General features: G+C 38.5%; 1 protein-coding gene across 2 annotated transcripts in view; it reads right to left on the reverse strand.

The window, feature by feature from the left end:
• SACM1L (SAC1 like phosphatidylinositide phosphatase) overlaps positions 1-22,976 on the reverse strand; it is a 29,806-nt gene that overhangs the window by 5,053 nt on the left and 1,777 nt on the right. Inside the window, exons 2-13 of one of the 2 annotated variants that reach the window (XM_039715116.1) lie at positions 16,597-16,694; positions 14,849-14,923; positions 12,813-12,940; positions 11,695-11,844; positions 10,369-10,428; positions 8,773-8,806; positions 6,034-6,135; positions 5,213-5,298; positions 4,926-5,012; positions 4,421-4,489; positions 4,253-4,332; positions 2,428-2,526 (exon numbers count right to left, since the gene is read on the reverse strand). In XM_039715116.1, coding sequence (XP_039571050.1) covers positions 2,428-2,526; positions 4,253-4,332; positions 4,421-4,489; positions 4,926-5,012; positions 5,213-5,298; positions 6,034-6,135; positions 8,773-8,806; positions 10,369-10,428; positions 11,695-11,844; positions 12,813-12,940; positions 14,849-14,923; positions 16,597-16,694 — 1,068 coding nt within the window. Of the gene's footprint in view, positions 1-2,427; positions 2,527-4,252; positions 4,333-4,420; positions 4,490-4,925; positions 5,013-5,212; positions 5,299-6,033; positions 6,136-8,772; positions 8,807-10,368; positions 10,429-11,694; positions 11,845-12,812; positions 12,941-14,848; positions 14,924-16,596; positions 16,695-22,976 lie in introns of those variants that run through there. The other variant, XM_039715118.1, reaches the window with a different exon arrangement.

The raw sequence follows: 22,976 nt of genomic DNA on the forward strand, positions 1-22,976 counted from the left end.
ATGAGTGCTCAGCCATGTCTTCAAACTTTGATGCCTCCCTGCATTCTTGCCATGCTGAAAAACAGCACCAGTGGATGAACATTTAGCAATCTCAGGGCAGTATTCACTCCTACCATTCAGAAAGTCAATTAGCAATATTGAGTTCTATGCTACTGGGAACAGCAACTTCTGGTGCAAAATCAGGGACTTGTGGGGTTTTTTCCCCCCGGTTATTTTAGTGTCCCAGCTCCACAGATATGAAAACCATTAGCAGAGCCTAATGTCATCACTAACCAGATTTATTGGTAAATGGTCACCAGCTCAACCCAGTCACCAATGCATAAAATTCATCTAAGTTGTCAGGCACATTTCTCCCAGGAAGGTACTCAGATTTTAAGGGTGCTTGCAAAATATGGAAGAATCTGCTAGTGTCACATGCCATTCCCTCCATTATATGAACATGGGGGGAACCAGATATTCCCCTTTGCATATGCTAATTATTACCTCAATCTTTTAAATCCACTAAACCAAGTGTTTCCAGTAGTTGATAACAAACAGCTCATTTTCAATACTGAATTGCAGACATGGATTCCAACAAAACAAATATTCCAATCTACTTATCAGTTGAATGTGTGAATGGGACAGAACTATGCCTGTCCTGCCACAGCATGAAACTTCCAGTTGTCTACAGTTTTACAGATTATAATCCATAGATTAAGTTAGTCCAATATGTAATTATGAACCAACATATAATCCACTGTTACTGTAGAACATTTTTATCAAGAGCCTCAGCACTTTTAGCAGGAGCCCTAGAAAAACATGAATTTACTTTGATTAACCTTGTGTTTTCTTTTTAAGAGTAATCTTCATCATTCTTGAGCTAGTTTTATTAAACCATGTTTTACACTGTTGAAGACTACAGCGACAATAATACCTGTGAAATCTTCCTTTTCCCCCTATGTTTTGGCTACAACTGATATTAGGATAAGATAGTTTGTTAGTATCCTAATTGAACAGAAATGTCTATTCTTAAATCCTGCATCTCCTATAACTGCGCAAAAAAATTTAAAAAGTAACAAAGAACACCTCCCCAAACCCAGCTCTCCTTTCTGACAGATCTTCCACAACTGGATTTAGCCTGCAGAAAATAAGAGCTGTTTACCTCCCTAGGGTTTGCAAAACTATTTTCTGTGAAGATTAGAACTCAGACTTTTCTGTTCCTATTTAAGCAACAGTTGTTACAGATGAAATAAAACAAGTTAGAGCCAGCCTTATCTTGAGAACGAGTCTTCAATTTTGTATCTTGTTTTAGAGATTACTTTTTTTTTCATTTCAAGGAAATCTGGTTATTTTCTATGCCTCCAGTGGCAGCTGCCAGTAAACAAGTTAAGGGATTCAATATTAATTCTAAGAATAAAGGATCCTTGCTGTATAGGAAAAAACTACAATCTTATTTCTCATTATTTGAGGTGCTCAAAGTCAATTTATTCATTAGGTCTTTATGAGGTTTTAAGGCTTTTTTTGTGGTGGACAGAGAATATTAACTATAATCTGATTAATTTATATCATTCCTGTAGCCATCACTCCAGGCAAGAGACTTTATTAACAAGACTCTTGTTCTAGTCCACACCTTACCTCATTTTATTTTGTCAGGATAGACTGTAACACTGCTAGTTTTGTAATGTTGTAGCTGATCTACTTTGTGCTTTAGTCACAAGGCTTCAGGAACAGGAAGGAAGCAATCAGAAAAGCAGAACAAAGAAAACTTTCCCTAGCAATCTACAGGTCTACAAGTAGCTATGACCAAAAACACACTTGTGGGACTAAAGATTTAAATTGATTTGGACATTCTGTGTATTTTGATATGAGTATAGAAAATGAGAATTTGTTTCCCTGTGGGTTGGGTATATTAGCAAGGGCTAACAACCAATGCCAGTGCAAGGTTTGGAGCCACAACAACGTATGTTAGAGAAAACACATTTACAAATGCCTGTGGAAGGAACACCAAGTGTTTTACACTACGAGGCAGAACAGTTTGCTGTCAACGCAACCTTTGGAATCACTATGGATGAAAAACCATAATCTAAGGAGACTGGCTTTTAAATAGCTCCAGTTGTATGCACATTCATTTCTTTGTCTAACCTTTCACCCAGCCTTACAAAGGCAGCTCTTGTCACAACTCAGGGTTGCTGCAATTCTCAGACCCACTTTATGGAGAGGTAATGTGGGCTCTACATCCCACCCCTCACCAGGACCTCTAACCTTGCACACGGTGTCAGCCAGACACCAGAGATATGGACACACTAATGCACACTGATGCACACAAATGCATCCTCACACAAGACTACAGAAGGTCTGTACTACTGTGCCTGAAGGCAAGACAACAGAAACAATGAGGAAGTGGTCTCATTTTAACAGCACAGAGGTGAAAGAACTGCAGAGCCTTACCTGAACTCATCTTGCTGCTCTGCCAGTTGATCCATCAAAATCTGAAGCCGATCCCACCTCATCCGACTGCACTCTTTATGGAAGTCAAACGCCACGTATCTGTTCAGAGAGAGAAGCAGTTTTTCAGATTATGTATGTACTGCAGTGAAGGTTACAGAAAACCCTACAGCAAACGGCTGATCTATAAAACAGGTAGTGAGAGAGGATTTGTTTTACTTCAGAGGTGACTTTCAGCACAACTGCAGATTTTGCCAGTGCTCTGTAATCTTCCTGATGCTGCACCTTTAGTGTGAATGGTGACACCATTTAGAATTTTTTACAAAATGCCATTAGCCTGGGGAAGCACACGTGTTCCAAGTTCTACGTATGTTCCATTTTATGTTCTGGCTAATATTTTTCCTCCAGAAAGTACAGAAGGGATACAAATCTTATTTAATGTCCTCCCTACCAGGACTCCTTTGTTCTCTGTTCACTTTGAACTAGACATAGGTGTTGAAATCCAACATTTTTTGCTGGCATAATTCCCTCAGTAACTAGAAACCTGAGACAGGTTCTGTTTAAGCAGCTAACCTAACTGTCATACAAAAATTAAGCAGCTACTGACTTGGAACAAAATTTTAACAGCTGATTTCTGGCAAGAAGTACTCTAAAGGAGTGGTACTTGATTAATTAAACATTTGTATGTATATGTTTTTTTTTTTTTCTCCCCACCAGGACTCCTTTGTTCTCTGTTCACTTTGAACTAGACATAGGTGTTGAAATCCAACATTTTTTGCTGGCATAATTCCCTCAGTAACTAGAAACCTGAGACAGGTTCTGTTTAAGCAGCTAACCTAACTGTCATAAGAAAATTAAGCAGCTACTGACTTGGAACAAAATTTTAACAGCTGATTTCTGGCAAGAAGTACTCTAAAGGAGTGGTACTTGATTAATTAAACATTTGTATGTATATGTTTGCTGTGAATTACAGAGCATCACACTCCTCCCTCAAGCATTCATAACCCAAAAGTTATTTGACAAGATTTCAGGATGGTGCATGAAGAAAGATGAACACTGAAACAAGTAACTGAATTCTCAAGTTTGACTCTGGCAGGCAAACACCATCAAAAACAATTAATCAAGAAAGTGGGTTTCAATAGCAGTAGTAAAATAGGGCTGCCAAACACCACTTTTGAACCTATACAGAACATCACCAAAATGCATCTTCACATAATTTCACATCTTGGTTTCCACCAGATGACTTTATAGCAAATATGCACAGAACAAAAAAAATAACAGCACAGTAATTTCAAGGATAAGGAAGAAGGTCAAATATCTGTGCGAGTTGGATACAAGCCTTCCTCCAGAAATTAACAAAAGCAAGCACAGACAGGACGTAAAATTGTGTACTGCACTCCCTATTCCCACAAAGAGATGGGATGTCTCATAATCCAAGCGGATTCTCCACTCTTGGCCCATTGTTACACTGAGGTCCAGGCATTTAAATTGCTTGTTTCCCTTACTGTTCCATCCTCTTCTGCTCACACTCAGCACTCCCTCACTAAGTTACCTTTTGCCAGAAGCCAGCTCTACAGGGCATCATCATCTTTCTCCTAAAATGCAGAAGAGCTCAGTTGCATACTATGAGTCCAATACTGGCATTACCATCACCTCTCAAATTCCTGCCTTATTCTGCCTGTGTCCTCTCTTAGAAAGTTACTTCATAAACATAAAATGCAAACAAATCACAGAGTTGGTAAAGGCCCCTGAAGAGCTGTCCACTGATGAGTCTCAGAGGGAATGCTTAACTTGTAACACAAAATGTATCACTTCATGTCACATGTACCTGACCATTCCATTTGCCATGCTGTTCACCATTTTTGAAAAGGTTTGCTCAAGAGGCTTCTCTGAGCCTTTTTGGTTAACCTGGGAAAAGGGAAAATAGAGACAGAATTACTCAGAATGCTGCTTAAAAGAAGAATAACTTTTCCAGGAAGAACAAGTGAAAGCATACCAAGTTGACAATCATTTGCTTTCCATAGCTAATTATTTGTGAGTCAAAATGTCTTTGGAAGCCATCCATCTAGAAGAGAAAGGAAATGTGTTGACAGATGTACACTACTATTAAGATCTGTGCTTTACAAGGAACTGCCATTATAATATTTTGATGATTTTTATAACTAAGTGTTTGATGTTCTCTATTGTGCCAAAACATTCCCACTTTCCTCCTCCCAGTCCATTCAGTTCTCCTCATTAAACATGCTACAGATAAGGAGTGTTGTACAGCTACCAAAACTGTTGCAAACTGGATCCAAGAGAAACTACCCCCACTGATATCTGCATTTTTTCAGCCTTTTAATTCATTATAAGAAGAACAAGGTTTCCTGCTATTACTTTTAAAAAATAATGCTCAATCCAGTATTGCTGATTTTTATTCTTCTGATTACAGTTTGCAACCCTATCACACAAACATGAGCCCAGTAACATGTTAAAACCCCAAGACACAAACACTCACATACATGGTTTACTGACTTGCTGATCTGTGGCTTTGGTTTATACTTGAGATTTGGTCTTTGAGACCAAAAAAAAGGAATAGATCCACGGGTCTGCAAAAGAATGGCAATGGTTTTAAACAGCAGAATTTACAAAACCTACTTGACATTTAAAAATAAAGCAGACAGGTTTATTTTGTTAAACTAATTCAGTCTGTTTGTTTAGTTTTATTTGCATCTTACATACAATCAATATTTAAAAGCATTGACAGAGCTATCTATCTATGTATCTATGCTTCTTACAGTGACTCTACCTGAACAAACGATGCTTTGCTCCCCTTGTAATGCACAATTTGTTCTGTCTCAACAAAGTTTGCAGCATGCCCTTCTGAATCAATACCTGTGAAGGAAAAAGACCATGTTAGCCAGCTCAGCCTGCCTGCAAAACAGTGACAGCACATCAGCAAAAGGCTTCCTTCCCCTCCCCTTTAAGCCCTCACAGGAAGCACAGAGCTGCCTGACAAAATAAAATTAAACATAACCTTGGTAAAAGTTTAACATGATCTGCATCAAATTTAAGCAGAACTGTGCTTCTTTGAGTTAACACATTTTGATATTTCTAGCACTAGAGGTTATCACTTAATATGAAATAAAATACCAGTGCTCTGACACCAAAATATTCACAATTCTGTAACAATGGTTCTGCAGAAACGGACAAATTTCTTCAAAAGCATGTATGTTGGGACTAAGAATAGGGAAAGTAATTCAAATTAATTTCCCTGTTTGCTTTTTAACTTGAAACAATTAGAGAACACCACTCAGGGCTCCCCTACCAGCACCAGTGATGCTCTTAGCTGGATTTACTGCTAGACCAAAAGGGCTATTACACACTTGCATTTAGCACCAATGAAAACAGCCATCTGTTAAAAATCACTGTAAAACTTTTGCAGTTATGTCTTAAAGACATGAAGAAGAGTCAGTTCTAATAAACCCCAAAAAATGTTTCAGTTCCTAATATTTTCTTTGGAGGAAGAAGCCCAAGACAAACTGAGCAATGTAATTTCATTTACTCATAAAGATAACTCACACATGCAGATGGAACATATTTTTTGAATAAACCAGTTTTTTCTTTTACCTCTTACATAGTAGCGTACACCAGCCCTGAAACAGCTTCTTCTGGAAACAAGCAGCCAGTCAAAACACTTGCCATTAATAGAACAAGAGTGCATAGTGATAACTGATGAACAACACTCAGGAAAATACCCAGTGTTTCATTAGGATATTTTTACACATCAACAGGTAGGAAACTTCAAGGAACAAGAGACTACATTCAAATAAATCTGTAAATATTTGTCACTGCAACAACAGTTGAACACTTAACTGGAGAAACAATAACAATACTAGGATCAACATGCACATGGCAAAACAACACTCTATGGTGATGTCACTGATGAACAAACATTAAAACTGCTGTAATTTTGAGAAAACGTGGTTCTAAAGAAGTTTGTTCTAGGTCTTATGGTCCTAGTTCAAAATTAGGAATGAATCTCATCCATAATTTTATTAAGAGTACCTTAACAGTTTCTTGCTCCTATTGCTTATAAAAATTAGCAACTATTTCAAAAACACTTCTTCAAAATTTTTTCTAGGTTTTTAGAAGAGTAAATACCTCGGAGTATACATTTTGCACCCTTAAATGCAACATGCATCACATCTACAAATGCCAGAATGAGCAGTAAAACAGACTGGCTTTCAAATCCATGTGAAGAAAAAGAGAATGAACACACACCAAGACTCCAGTGTGAGCTTCTCACACAAGAATGGTTTCCTGTAGCCCGGGCTACATACCCAAAGTGCCAAATGCACCTGGGACTATCCAACAAACAGGGGCAATGACAACTAGTTTCAGCTTTAGTCTTGTATTGTGCTACTTAGTGGCACTTATTTGGGACTGCAGTAAGCTATCAAGTCTAACAGAGACCAGCACTCATGAAAGATTTTTCCAGGTAGATTCACCAGCTTGCATGCTTTGCCCCTAAAAGCTGAAACCTATCACTTTAAAGCAAGCAAAATATGAAAATGGTCAGTGTTTAAATTAGTCTACTGCAGTCTTCTTTTTGAGGAATCTAGATACTTTGTCTCAAGTGACATTTAGGCTCTGTATCTATGATTCAAAAGGAACATAAAGCAGCTGTGTCACACATGAGCACCTCAGCTCTTAAAGAACAATCTGGTTTCATACATGAGTCATCTCGATTTCTGTTTGTATTTATGCCAATACTGTTTGTAAACAACCCCCAAAAATATAATACAAATTGTCCCCATCTAGAATGTTCTCTCAATTATTAAATTAAGGCTGAAAAATACCCATTCCTCTGTTTGCCTGGAAAATTACTGCCAGGTCCTCCATCCTTTAATTCAACATTTGTACAGCCAACATTATTCTGCAAGAAAGGTTACCTCTAACCTTAGCTGCTTAGCAATTATCAGCCTATTTTCTGTTGGCAATCTGTACTCACTTAAAATGACAACTTGCTATTAACAACTTCCACATATATAGATAAGGACAAGACAGAATTTACTGTTCTTTAGAAGGGCTTTGGTTTGGAGCAGCAAGGGAAATACTGAACATAGTTTAGGGCTTCAGGTGATCAAAATCTCAACTATCCAAGTCCACTATTTCTCATCCTGCAAGACTAGAAGCCCAGTACTTGAAAAAATATATTTGGGGTCATTTAGGGGAGGGGGCGAGGGGGGCTGGAAAAGAAGAACCTTTGGTATTATTGAAATATCTACTAGGGGCACTGTAACAACTCTGCTGAGAGGTCTTCTAGCATTTTTACCATTAGAAATCCCATTTCTTCCAATTCCTGCGTTCTCTAAGGTTTTGATGTAATTCTGATTTAAACAAATATTACTTATGCTAATTTGTTATACAGTGATAAAACAGGATCAAGGAAGGTGTTAATTGCAGTCTGTCAGTTGTTAATTGCAATTTACCCAGAAGCAGCAGGATAAGGATTAGGGTGTTTCAATGGCTCCCTTTTGCTATCTTTCCTTTGTCTCTCTGCCTACTCCCACAACATTTTCCATTAAATGAAGTCACAAGAAAGGACTGGAGATCTGCCAGCTACTGACAGTCCTATCAGATCAACTGAGTCCATCTGGAAGCTATGCCCTGCACACACCTGAGGGGCCTGTGCAATGACTGAACAAAGCAGAACATGGCACGAGTTGCTCTGTCCAGTCTTGCCAGTCTTTTCCATACTATCAGTCCAGAAGCAACTACCTGGGACTTACTGTTTATCATACATTGCCTCCAGAAAGCATTCAGCTTCCTTGCAGCATCCATCCCTTCTCAAAAATAAACTCATGACTCCTTTGCTAAAAAGGCTGTTTCCCAAAGTGTTGGTGCAGGAAAAGCAGCTACCCAGGAAAAGCATAGCAAGAGCCTTCAGCAGAACTTATCCTTTTATTCATCAACATCCATAAACACTCCTTCAAGTCCAAACTGTTCTCCCTTATTTTGTATCTAAAGTAAATGCATTCTTATAGCAAGACAAAAAAGTACTAAAGCTGATGGGAGAGCATTTGCCATATTAATCCTCAACCTTCCCACTGACAAAACAGTTATGCAAACCATGACTGTAAAATTAAATACATTAAGCCTTCAAAGCAGAATATTCAAGGGAATTAACACATGAGGGGACTATCAAACAATATGGAACATCCACATATGAGCAAACTATAACTTATTTTTGACAATGTGCTCTACGTTATAATTGCCAGTGTAACAACAGAGCAGCCTCACAGCAGCCATTTTGCTACTGGACTACCCATATCAAGCACACAGTTTTACAGCACAAAAGGATACATCCATGCATCACTGGTGTAGCAAACCTATGGATCTGAAACACACAAATACACGTGAAAAATATTAAATACTAGTAGCCAAAAAAGTGAGTGACTATGCTTTGCCTAAGGATTTTGTGGTAGTTTCATATACTTTATATAGTTTACTTTTTGTTCAGGGTGAAACATTCCTTTCTGAGGAAAAAAGTTCAGGGAAAACAGCAACATATGCAATCCTTATCAGCAGGAAGAAAAAAGTAAATGTCTACGAAAAGCAAGCTGCTTAGTCCTCCCTATACACAGCATTTAGTCTCCTACAAACATATCAGATATAAAGCAATACTTGCTGAAAATCTTTTGACATGGTGTGTTTGCTTTACCTCCACAGAAGGACATCTGCAGAGACAGTAGTTAGAGAAGCCTTCAGTACGATGTATTTTTATGTGATTAATGCTCAAAATGCTTGTTCCAGGGTTTTTCCTATCTTGAATAACTTTTTTCTATTCTGTTTAATCTTTCAAGAAAACTTTGAAGTTCAATACTAGAAGTCAGAAATTCCACATTTGACATTACCTAAAATTGTTTCTACATCAAACCACCTATAATCAATGTGAGGGGAAGGGTGGCCTAAAAATATCAGTTATCTCCCTTTGCAGCTTCTGTGTTTTGCCCCCTAGGTCTGTTTTCACTAGCCAACCACACTTGGCTTTCCTTTGCTGTTCCCACCACAGCTTCTCTCTCATTTCCCAAGCTTTATTTGCATAGCACTATGCAAACTTTACACCCAGTAATATGCCCCTGGAATATGCACAACAGCCCTTCTCTAATTCCTATCTTCACATTCCAGAAGCACTGCACAATCCAGCCTTTTGGAACAGTGCTGTCTAATGTAACAGCACATCTCCACAGGTTACCGAGGCAGAAATAGAACCGTGCGTCACTTGCTTTGATAAATGCAAAGCACTGATGGAGAGAGGAGGCTGCTGTAGTGCAGGCAATCCAAGGAGTCTGACAGACAGAGGATGTCTCTGGCAGGAAGGAGTTTAGACAGTCTGGCCATTAAGGTGCCACTGCTGTGGCTCACGGTCATGCACTTGTATTTGCTGGACTAAGTCAATTTAAAGGTTACACTGTGCTAGTCTTCATTTGAAATAAACTGGAAGAATCTAAACTGTCAGTCTTTCTCTTAATTACCAGCTTTATGATCTGTTCACTAACAAAATGGAATTTAAACTGCACTCAAGGAGAATGATGTGAGACAGCCTTAGTAAAAAAGTGATGAACTGGACCTTTCCTATATCCAAAGATAAATAAATAGCTAAACTTCAAAATGCTTGAGAAGCATACACTGTGCAGTGTAACTTCCCCTTTGGTTTATATGAGCAGCTATCTTCACAGCACAGTATCTTCAAATATTGACACTTCCAAAAGATTAGCTGTCAAGTGTACTACTGAGAACATGGATAAAGTTGGAAGTTTGAAAGCTGAAGACTCACTGTGCTAAACTAGATGATTATTAGCCGTGTTACACTAGACTCTGGCTATCTGAAAGAGACAATCACAAAAAGCTGTTGGATACTTATAGCAAAACTATATTTGCTCTCTATTAAGCATTTACCTCTGGTTGAGCAATAAATTCTCTCAGAAGGTGTCCATTCCATACAAACCGTGGATCTGCCTGCAGCAAGAAAAAAAGGCAACATGCTTTTAGACACTGCCAGTTCTGTTTAATTCAACACAGTATCATAGCATCCATGTGTCATCTAAATTTATGTGATCGGGTACAAATGGAAATGAATTTCCCTTCTTTCATCAGTAGCCTTCATATCCTCCACTAGAAATCTAAAAGATTGGAGAGGGCTATTCTTTTAACTGCTCTTAAGGGTGTTGCATGACACTTCTAAACTGTTAACAACCAAGCTGCAGAACATAATGCATTGGTGCCCCTATGCTGGGGCTATTTCCTTCTACCAGTAGTGTTATTAAAAACAACAAACACAAATACCAAACAAAAACGCCCACACTCCAAACACAGACCAGACTTCTCTTGCAGAAGCAAACTGGAGATGTTCAAAATTGCCACCATCCTTTTGATAAGCCACTATACTGCAGCCATGGGCATATGAAATTACACTGCAATAGATGTAACCATCCGAGATCCGAATTTACTTGTAACTGATGTTTTTCACTGTACTTTGCCTTTCCAACAACCTTATGAAGTGGCACAATTTTAAGGCAAACTGATCCTTTTGTGTCCTTGTTCTATCTGGCAAGAGCACTGCCCAAGCAGCATTTGATGATGCTAAACAATCCCCAAATGTAAGCAGTTTTTCCAATACTAAAAAACTAAACCAAAACAAAAACCCATCAATACAGACACAAGAGAACTTCAAATTATATTTGGCTGTTGTCATTAAGACAAAAGCAGCATACTAAATTCATGCTTCACACAAAGAATTGGAATACTCTAGAAAGAATACAACATCCCAAGACTAACAGCCATAAAACCTGCAGATCTAGTCCAAGTTATCCTGGAAAAGAATATGAACCCAGGTACAACTTACTCCACTTTGGATTCTTTCCCCCCACTCCACGTCAAAGGAATTACTTGCTTTCTCTCAATTTTTCTGCTTAGCTCCTTCCTCTTGTATTTAGAAGTGTTCAATATCAGAGGCAAAATTTAATTTATTTTGGATTTTTCAAAACCCATTTAAAGTGCACTTTAGGAAGTACTTCCAACTGCTGATCTGGACATGTGACATGAGATCAGAACAGATCCCTAGAACATCGTGCTGCTCACAAGCTACGACACTTGTGTGACCCCGTGTGTTCAGACACAACCCCTAACAGCTTGGATAAAACACCAGTGTCATTTAAACATCATCTGCATCAAACTGACTGACAGTTTGCAAGCCACACACACGAAGCAAACTCAAATCCTTACCCTCTCTAGAAGGCTCATCTCCTGGAACTCTGGACTTGTGTTGGCCAACCGCTGCAGGGTGTGTGTTAGGTCATAGGTTGTTGAGAAGTAAAACCCGTCCACGCTCAAGACATGGTTAAGCATTGATAAAAATACTTTATTGTCCTGCAACTGTTGAGATGAGGAAAGAACAGAAGAGCTGTCATATACTGCTATCAAAATATTTTACTCTTGTAAGCTACCACTACTTTTTGAAGTGATGAGATGAATTTTGCTAGTGCTCTAGTAATACATGACATCATCCAGAGATTACCACACAAGAAGGAAAGCATGAGAATGCAATTCTGATACCAGCTCACTGGTAACTTGCAGCTAGCACACTGCAACCACATTCTGCAACAACAGTGGAGAGCAGAGAACAGTATTCCTGTGAGGCAAATAGCTACTGATATTAAATGAATTCTAACAACTTCCAAGCAAAAGGGAAGCTGTTAGTTTCCCTTCAGTCAAAAAAAAAAAACCCCAAAAAACAAGATGGTGAGACAAAAGAAAGTTACAATCCATGTTCTGGTTCAACCTCATTCCTTTCCTGAAATCCCTTCCAGCTCCATTGGTTAGATACCCCGACCTGCTCTCTTTCAATCCACTACACATCTGTTTTAAAAAAATCTTTCACCTATCCCTCCCTCAAAAAAGTAAAACTCAATCCTTCCCTGCTGAGTAACTATGTAATTGAACAATTCCATAAAGAAAGCAAGACACATAAGGTGACAGCTATGCAGTTTATTTTAGGGGCTGTCAGAAGAGTAAACCTCTGAGAAAGACCTAACAGAAGCATTAGGAAGGGTATACTGTCTTAACAGAAGGAAAAATGCACATCCATAAACTGCAGATGACATTCTAAGTTGCAACATGTGAGTTTATCACCCTGAATTTTATATACATTTTATCACCTTGATTTTATATACATCTAAACACAAATATTACAGCCATTCTAGTAATGTGAACAAATCAGAAAAGAGGTATTGTTTGAAGAGCTTCTTAAAAAAAAATTCATAGCTTCTTCAAATTAGGTGCTGTGGCAATAAGCATTAACATACAATAACATTCCTCCACACTCCCCTAATCAATGTACCTACCTGAATATCAGTTAAGTGCAGCATGGTCTTTTTATAGGAGAGGATGTCAAAGTCTGTTGCTTTCCAGATTGCATGACTGAAAATCTCACCTACTTTTTTCTTTTTTGTTATTACAATAAGATACGTGCCTGTAAATCAGAAAGAACAAAGTTAAAAAAAAAAACCCAAAAAACGCATGTATTAAGAAAAGCAGCCTATACCCATATCAGAAAACTGAAACCAACAGGACTTTGTGTTCTTAAGTGTAACAAAACACACAGGGCTGGAGCAAAAGGAAAATGTACTTTCTAAGCTACCCACTTCTCTATGCTCAGAGATCTTGAGCTGCTCACTAAGTTTAATGAACTTTAAAAAAGTGGACAACATAAAGTGTCACCTACTCTTACTTCTGATCAGTGACAGTCTGAAAATCTTCAGGTTTTCAAACTCAGAAAGAGGCCAATGCTCTCAAATGTGGTTTGAAAAGCACAGAGTAAGTCCAAAATACATGAAAGGAAGTATGCTTCAAAAACTAAAAAGACTATTCAATTTGTCATGAAAAAATATTCCTCCTAACAGATTCAAAATGGTACAAAGATTTGGGATTCTTTTACCTATTTAAGATAGCAAGTGTGCTGTTTCCCCAGTTGCATGAGTAACAAAGCAAAAAACCCACCCCACAATCATGGACAGTTCACTCAAGAGAAATTAATTTTCACTTCCTGGTGAACACAACACAACCGTATTTCTAAGCATAGCCTATTTCAGTGTCACCTTGTTTTTGAAGAGAAAGTTTACTCTTCATAGTGCAATAGGCAAAGAATATTTCTAGTTGTTAAAGATACTGCATTGCTAGACACAGGGCCATTTTTACAGTTAACAGCAGTGAACTGCCTAATAACATTTAGCTAAACACTTAATTTAACTGATAATAGCTTTACTTTGACAGCTGTATGCTAACACTCAGTGCAAAGCTCTGGGGGACAGAATGAAAAAAACCCAAGCTTTTAAGAGACTTAACATATTCTATATTTTATTTAATATTCAGGCAGATGAATAGTAGTCATTACCAAGCCTCTAAGTGGTGACAATTCCCCTTTGGGGCAGTTCAGTTTTAAAATAGTCAGCACTCCTTGAGTCCCTAAGACACATGTATCCATTACATTGCTCTTACTCTGCAAGACCCACAACTCTTTAGAATATGAGCATAGAGAGTTCAGCAGTTTTAAAATCCTGTAGAAGTCACTGCATCCAACACAATGACCCTTTGCATCAGTTGGGAATACTGTAGTGAGTGATCTTTAATCCTTTCTACATATGGGGATTTTATTCAGCATGTATGCTGCTTATTACATCATTTTTTCAGAGTATTTCAGTCTCAAACTCTACCAAATTCTACAAAAAGGATTGTTGGAGCAGCAATGCTTACTTTCCCAAAAGCTTACACTTTATGCATCAGGGGTATTCATGACACTGGCTGCATAGACCTGACCACCGAGACACTTAGAAAAACTGGACACCTCATTCTTACATTATCCTAAAACTCTCTAAACTTAGAATTGTTCCAGTCTGCCCTTTTCCTTTTCATGTTGGATTTTCTTCATATTTGTAGGGCAGTTGCAACACAATCATTACTTGAACAGCTGCATCTACTTGTCTACCCTCCAGTCACTCTCGGCTATTTGTGTACCATGATTATTGATCAAGCTTCACAATGCAACACTTGACTGTTGCATCAAATGCTGCAGCTCAGATTAAAATAGTGACAATGAATAAGTAGATGACATTCTTTGCGCTCATTTGAAATGCATTCCTTATAACTCAAACAACTACCAGTTAACCCTACCTTTAGAGTACCTCCTGGCTTAAGAGTTACACACACATTCATGATAAAGTAGATTTGGATGCCTCCATCCTCTAGAAGCCACAAGGAAAGCCTATCATACTGATGAAAATGCATCCTCAGATACTTGCAAACACTATTTTTGCCTTTAAAGCTTCTTCAGCAATCTATTTTTTCAAAGTATTTTTAAAGAGCAGAGTTCTGTTCTCCTTACCTGCCACCAATCTGATTGTTCCCAAAACACCAAATATAGGCCTTGTAACAGCTGAAGGGGGAACATCTTTTTTAACTGAAAAGCAGAAGAAAAGAACATCAGAATTTCAGACTGCTTCTTTCATGACTGTATTGGAACACAATTAGAACTAGGTTTCTCTAGCCTTCCTGGTCAAATCAAGTTTTGCTACAGTATATTTATAAGTATTCTGATGCTTTGTTTCTTTTTATAAATATACTTATATTTATAAGTAATATTGATACACTTATAAATATAAGTATATTTAAGTATAAAAAAACCCAAAGCATCAGAATTTCAAAGCCTGATAGAGCTTTGGGAGGAGGATCTGGGATTCTAACCCACTTTCTAAACAATTTCTCAAGTTCAATCAAAGTAGTCATTCAATTAAATAAATTCAAACTGATTTTCATGATAGTATAGCAAGTAGACTCCTCAATAATGTATTGTCCTGCCAGCTTCCAGAAGCTTTGTTTTGAAGCCATCAAGACACAAAGGATAACCAAACCATAAGTGCTTGTGCCTCCCAGGTCTGGTTGCATCTTCTGAGCCTTAGTGTATTTCTGTCTCAGAAGACCTAAGCTGTCTGTGCAAAACTACCAACAGCAGCATACATGTGGCAAGGGACACAGTATTCCAAACAATGTACCAAGAGATCCAAAAAGTAACTAAACATCAACTAGAAGACTTGGCATGTGTAAGTTTAATCTATCTACATTTCTAAAACAACAGAAGGGATGTTTGAGAAATCTCAAGAAACTCAAGTCATCCCCAGGATAAAGCATTTTCCCAGAACCCAGAAAACAGAGAAAGGTAATCCTTGAATCTTCTTTTGCTTTAAACACTTTGCAGGTCCATCTGATAAAAGAGCAGCAGTGAGAGAAATGAAGACTGACAAAAGACATGGGATAACTATCTCGACAGTTTTGAAGGAGAAATTGAAATAATATACTGTGATACCAAAAGTATCGGTGAGATGGGCATACTGCTCTTACATGAAGTATACAAGAAGCCTAATAAAAGAGAGAATGACTGCTTTTATATTACTATTACTGTAGCATTTCTGTCTGCTTGGAGATCAGTAATACTGTGCTACCAAACTCCTGAAGTATCAAAAGGGAAGTCTCCCAATGCCTTCATTTTACTATTATTTAATCAAAGCTCTTTGTTACATTAACATTTTTCTTTGTTTCATTAAAATTTTCAAGACATCAACAGGCTTAAGACTCTTCCCACTGACCTTTGAACCTGGATTTGCAACACAGAATGAAAATTTACAGTAAGGGTTTTTTTTACTATTGCTATTTCTGGAGGCTTTATGAAAAGTCAGGTTTCAGTTTTATATAAAAGACAGCATTGGGACAATTTGCAAAAGCTGAAGAACCCCAGTGTTCAATCCTTTCCCTGTTTGATCTTAAACTTCTAGCACCAACCCCAACTAGCCTGGATGAGTCAGCTTCCCCTGTTGTGATGGACAGTCTTAGGAAAGAACAGGCAAGCACTATCACCCTGGTAACCCACAGCCAAAAGGCATTTGAAACAAAGCCCTGCAGAACAAAATACAGAGCATTGTTTTAAACAGTAACTAAAAATAAAGACAATTATGTTTTTATATTTGTTAAAGATTAACCTATCTCAGTAATGTTCTGAAGATCTTCTTGGACTCCTAGAGCAAAACAGACAAAAAGGACAAGAAGACTGTACTGAGAAATACTGGTGAGGAGAGTCACCTGTAAGAGTGACTTCTGTGGAGACTCTGTCAATAGCAAGCACATCATCTGCTCCATCATCACAGGCTTCCACATAGAACTTCTCTGGTGTTATATGCCTTTAAGGGAATAAAGAGGAAAAAGTAATTAGTTTAGCAGAACTTACTTTGGGTTTGTTTATTCTTCACCACCTGAAGACAGAGCAATCAATTTTACAACTTCTTTCAGCTGCAAAATAAAATTCTCACTGGATTGCTTCCCCACAGCCACTCATGTTGGCAGTGTGCAAAGAAAAAAAAAGCAAGTCTGGCTCATCAGTTATTGCAAAATTCATGGCCTGCTTAACAATCTTAATCCTTTTTTATTACCATAAGGTAAAGACATGAAAGTAAATTTGTGTACATAGTGGTTCACTCTAATTCCTCTAAGCTTGAGCCATATCTGATAAGCCAAAACTCAACATAAAATCAGAAGTTTTGAAACCAAAAACTTCCTAACAGATCAGATCACATCCCTAATGCAAGTTTAATAAACATAAATGTAATGTACAAAATTACATTTCATATTGATGTGAAATTACGTTTCACATTAGTGTTTTAAGTATTGCAAGAATCCACTGGAAACAACACAAAAGAAATGGAAAAGTTCAAGTGACACACTGATTTATTGAAGCAGGGGTCTCAACACAACCATTTCCAGCAGAGTTAGCCACATCTACATAACACACATGGCATTAACATGTATCCCTGCACCAGACAGACAAGTCACATATCGACTTCCTGCTCACACGTCATTGCCATCTTTCCCTTCCTTCCCCCCAAAACCCAATGCTGGTCATAAACAGTTTTTAGAAGTGTTCCTTAAAAACACTCCCATTGTGGTATTTGCACAAAGTCAGACATGTTATACTGTGCATCAATAGGAGGGTTATGCAGAAGTGGCTTGTAGCTGTATGCAGGAAATGCTCAGGAAACAAACAAAACCCCCCAAACACTCTTAAACTCCTGACTCTTACAGTGATTTTGGTTAGTTTAAGGCTTGACAAGATGTGGGGTCAGAGTTTCAAAATTCTTGTTCTGGTAACAGGGTAGGTATTTTTAGGCTCCTTCTCCCTAAATAGATCTTGCATTTCTACGCATCTTTTATTTTTTTAATCCTTCAGAAAGCTGAATTAGAATCCTAATTTAGATCAGAGGAGTCTGATGGCCAGGTTTTGGTAGCAGGGTGAGGGGGGCCACTACAGAACTGGCTCCTGTGAGAAGCTGCTGGAAGCTTCCTGTGCCTGGCAGAGTCAATCTCAGCCAGCTCCAAGACAGTCCCACTGCTGGCCAATGCCAACCCATCAGTGACAGTGGCAGCACCTCTGGGATGACATATTTAAGAAGGGGAAAATGCTCAGTACAACACCAACTGCAGCAGGAGAGAGGAGAGCATGTGACAGAAACATCCCTGCAGACACCAAGGTCGGGGCAGAATGAGGCAGAAGGTGCTCCAGGAGCTGGAACAGAGATCCCCCTGCAGCCCCTGATGTGAGGCAAAGCTGTCCCTCTGCAGCCCATGGAGGTCCATGGCAGAGCACAGATCCACCTGCAGCCCTTGGAGGGCCACAACAGAGCAGGGTGATGCTGGTTAGAACAGGGTGCTAGTAACACCAATCTTGTAGGTTTAAGGAGAGCAAATACTTACTGAACTGAAAAAATCCAAACAACATAATACAATCAACTGTAAAGCAATTAATAGTTAAGTGTTCATTAGATAATTTAATTTCATTATAGTCTATGGGTCCTAAAATAGGAAACATATCTACAGTATTTCCTTTGTAAATCAGCATCCTTAAATCTTTCATGTACACATATTAAATGCTTACTCTTTGAAAATAAAAACATCAGAGTATGAAATATAAACATGCAGTTCACTGAACACTGAAGCCTTAAAACACCTACTTTACTTCCATTGCTTCTGTTTTTGATGACGTACACATGTGCACCCCCACTCTTTAGGGGAGTTTCACAGCAATAATGGGAGCTGTCTTTATGGCAAAAAGCAAACAAGCTTACACAGACAGAACAGGGGCAAGACAAGCTTAAAGCCATCTACAAACCCTAACTTTGTTAAAGAATCTAAAAAGAAAAGAGGATATACTATTTAAGATGCAGTCAGAAACCTATTGCTAAGTGGCAGGAGGCAGCAGGACACACTTTTTCCACAAGAGAAAGCTGCAGCTTATTGGTTTAGTTGAATGCTTGTCTTTCTCTGGGATGTCAGCTGACACACAAGATTCCAGCTAAAACAACAACTGGGAAGAGATTGTGAAGTTTAATATTGCACCTGTTCTGCCATTAACACAGATGCTTATGGACTCTTAACTCATCTGAGCATCTCAAGCAAAATACATTGAAAAATACATTAACTTATCAGGTCGCAAACAAAGTGTTGAGAACTACAGTTTCAGTTTTTGAACACTCTCTATGAAGAGCACAACACGTGACTGTACAGAGCACAAAAAGCATTTCCATCCACGATAATATTTTTAAAAGCCTCTCCTTACATTATAAAGTGCAACATGGCCATGACACTATTACAGTGACACTATTATAGAGATTCACACGCACATTGGTTAAAGCCTGTTTTTAACCAACTGAGAAGCAGCTTGCAAATCTCAAATAATTGTCATATAAACAAATGTTTTCTTTACCATATGCAAGAAAAACAACTTCTCCCTGAGGAATAAGAAGTCTTTTATCTCAATAACCCCGAACTGAAAAGAAAACAGAGAGAATTAGGGCTGCCACTACAAATGATGCTGGACTCTCATTGTGTGTCATATGCCCCACTTTGCTAGATCACATCCCAGCATTTCTCTCTCTCAAATCCTAGACCACATTATTTCCTGCCACTACCACTGCTTTTAACAACTTCATGATCTTCATTTCCTTTTACACAATGTCTATAGTTTAAGAGAAACTAGAAATTTATGTTTCACATTTATTCAGTCCTCCTTCCCATGGCTCTCTCCAGGACTGAATTTGGTGACAGAAGACTCCTGGAGAATGTAAGGCAAGTCATCCCTGGTTTCAGCTCAACGGACCAAAAAGGCTTCAGCAGCTTGCAGCAGTCTGAAACAGAAATGTTGCTGACTCTTGAGAGAGAGGGGAATCAGGGGCTGGAGGAAATGAAGTTACCAATCTACAAAGTTGACAGAACTTGAACAAATACTACACTCTTGGGATCACCTTTAAAAACTGCCTTAAATAAAGCTGCGCAACACAAACTGGAAAGCCTAAGGCCCTGCAAGATATTGAATTTGTGCTTCAGAAGAAGTGAGATAATTAGTGCTCTACAAAATTTTCAACAGAAAGATGATTCACTTAGTCCTTGCTTCATTTGTGCAAGAAGTTCAACATTTCCTAAAATATAGTTGATGAAAAGGTCAAGACTCCAAGCAGTTCCAGCCCAAGTGGTGATTTACAACTTCACCAATTACCAGAACTAGCTAGTAGTCTCATTCACACTTAAATGAATTTTTCTATCCTAACATTGCTAGAGTCAAGATGATTGCCTCTCACTTGTCTTTCAGAAAGGAAGCTGATGAACACAGCATGCAAGAATAGGTTCATCTCCAAACTGTACTCACCAGCAAGCCTGTATGTCTATCACAAGTTTAGACAGATAGCACACATGCTAATTTTAATCATCTGACAGGGAGATAGTAAATGGTGAAGAAAGGATCATTCACAATTAGAAATTCCAGATTAATTCTACTCTTTTAATGAAATAGGGACAGATAAAAGTCCAGGTGACAGTATTATATCAAACATCAGGAAAGCAGTACATAGAAGCCATAGTGCCTGTAGTTATGTTTAGAACTGGTTTTCATACACCCAGCCACATTCTGGTTTTGTGTAAACTTCGTACTTGACAGTGGAGCCTGCCTGCTCCTCAGCTACATTGTCACTGCTGTCTAGAACCATACAAGACATCAAGAGCTCTCACCACCTTGCTTCATCACCATCTTGCTTCCCTTAGAACTTAACAGCATGTCAAATCTTCACAAAATTTGAGTCCTTCTATTTCCTTTTTTTTTAATTAAAGGAAAACTGACCACCATTATAACAAACTATTTCTCAGGATTGCTAAAGAAAGGAAGTGATAAATGCAAATATTTTATATTTTGAGTATAACTCACATTACTCAAGAGAAGAAGTATGAAAGAGATGCAATAACCAAATTCCCATTTCAAATATTACTGAAGGTGACTTGAATTTCATTTTTATAATCTTCTACAACTGAAACTGTGTAGATTGATGCAAGAGATAATGCAACTCAGTAGATTTCATTCCTACAATTCAAAGTTGCAGGAGAAAAGTATCGATTCCCAATATAACAGAAACATAAAAAAAAAAACAAAAACAAAAAAGCACAAACCACTGCTTGCTTACATCAAGTGTAAAATCAGATTCATTTACAGTTGTGAGATAATATTTCTTTTGTTTGTGTATTTGTTGTGAAGTTTCACTTCCTTAGTTATGTTATAAAGCAGCAGTGTGTATCATACAGATGATGCACAGTTGCACCCCACATTTTAATTAGGCTGATCTTACACACAGGAATATTCCTGTGTTCAGATACAGCATGAAAGAGGACCCAGCATGCTCTAATGGCCACTAAAGATAGTGCTTCACTCAATATCACTTAAGCCTTCTAGGCCTCAGCAGCCAAATCCTTGCTTCAGTAATTGATTATTTCACCATAAATACTTAACAGTGCTCTAATGCAGGAAACTCTTTGATGTCAGCCTCTGAATACTGTAAAAAAGCAACCCAGAAGCACACCCTGTACTGCACTGAGATGCATTTGGGATCTTGAGCACAGCAAACTGCTCTGCAGTGAGATACAAGATGATAGTTTATGCAGAGTCCCAACAGTATGTTAAGTAACAGAGCTAACACACTGGTGGTTTCAGCACTCCAGAGATTCCAGATTTTCTAGGTGAGCAGGTGTGCTAATTATACGTCTCCCATAAATATTACTCCTTGAGCAGAAACAGCTCAAGGAATTGGAACATCTCCCATACAGCAGTAGTTGTTGCAGGGAGAAAAACCCCAGGATTTAGAAAACTAATGGAAATACCATTTAAAAACAAAACAGAAAAGGCATGTACTAAAGGCCTAGCTACATAGGGTCTATTTCCAGTGAAGTTTCACTCTAGATGAAAACAATTTACTGCATAAGTTGATGTCCTGCTCAACCAACATCCCTGAGCTTTACCATGGCAGCTGCATAGATGGAGCAGGAAGAAAGGGATTTGTAGGTGTTCTTTCTGGAAGTGTTATTGAAACCAATGCCCTTTTAGACCTTGCCCCAAACACACACACGAGTGGAAGGCACTGTGTTCAAGTGCAGTGGCTACCAAAGACTGACAAGGACTTTCACAAAGCATATGAGGCAACCTAACCATGGGCAGGAGGAGTTAAATCTGAAACACAGCTAGTGTCATGGACCCACAGGATACTGAGAAGGCTGTCAGCAAGGTAAGTCTTCATCCAAACACAAAGAAAAAAAATTATTTTAATTGAGCCAAAACAACAGCCAGAATTTTCTCTGTTCTGCAGACACCTTGAACAATCAGGTTTTATATATTAACTGAACCAGCATCTCCACTGCCAGTTGTGGATGCAACACCTGCAAAAGCTGTTTGAATTTTACAATTTATTCGTGAGGCGACCAGAAGTTGTTAATTAAATATAGCAATGACAGAGGTGACAAGTATGGATAGCAGTTTTCAGGTTCACAGTTTTCCCCATAACTGTTGGTGTAACTCAGCAAGTTCCACAAGCAGCACAAATGCCAGACATCAGCACTTTTACTGTTACCACCTGAACGTGCCTGATGACACTGGCCAAAGCACAAAGGGCGTGAACCCCTACTCAGATAAGGTGAGAATACAAGGGGTTTGTGTTGAGAGCTAGAACCTGTGGCTGGGTGTACAGAACAGGGCCCTGCAGAGCATGGCAATCAGGGAATCTCCATACAGGGCCAGCAGACTACCCAGAAAAGTTAGAGTTGCAGAAGCTGACCCAATCATCTTGAGAGTGAGTAATCAGTTAAAAAGCCAAACCCAAACACTGCCACTACTAAATCCCCAAACTGAAGTCTAGCCTGGATTTTTCATGAGAACATTCTCCTTTGACCTTGACAAGCTGGTAGGTTTGACTCATCACCCAAGTTACAGCCCTGTATCTTCAAATGCTTGGCAGAAAGGCTGCAGCCATTATCACAACTTGGTGTAATGACAAGAAAAGAAAATAAGCTCATTTCTCAGAGCACAAAACAATTCTGTTTTCATGTTGATGAAAAAACTCATGTTAAACTACATCTGAGACAGCCTTGTTCTAAAAAGA

This window comes from Passer montanus, unplaced genomic scaffold, assembly GCF_014805655.1.
Source record: "Passer montanus isolate IOZ18808 unplaced genomic scaffold, ASM1480565v1 scaffold32, whole genome shotgun sequence".
Classification (NCBI taxonomy): domain Eukaryota; kingdom Metazoa; phylum Chordata; class Aves; order Passeriformes; family Passeridae; genus Passer; species Passer montanus.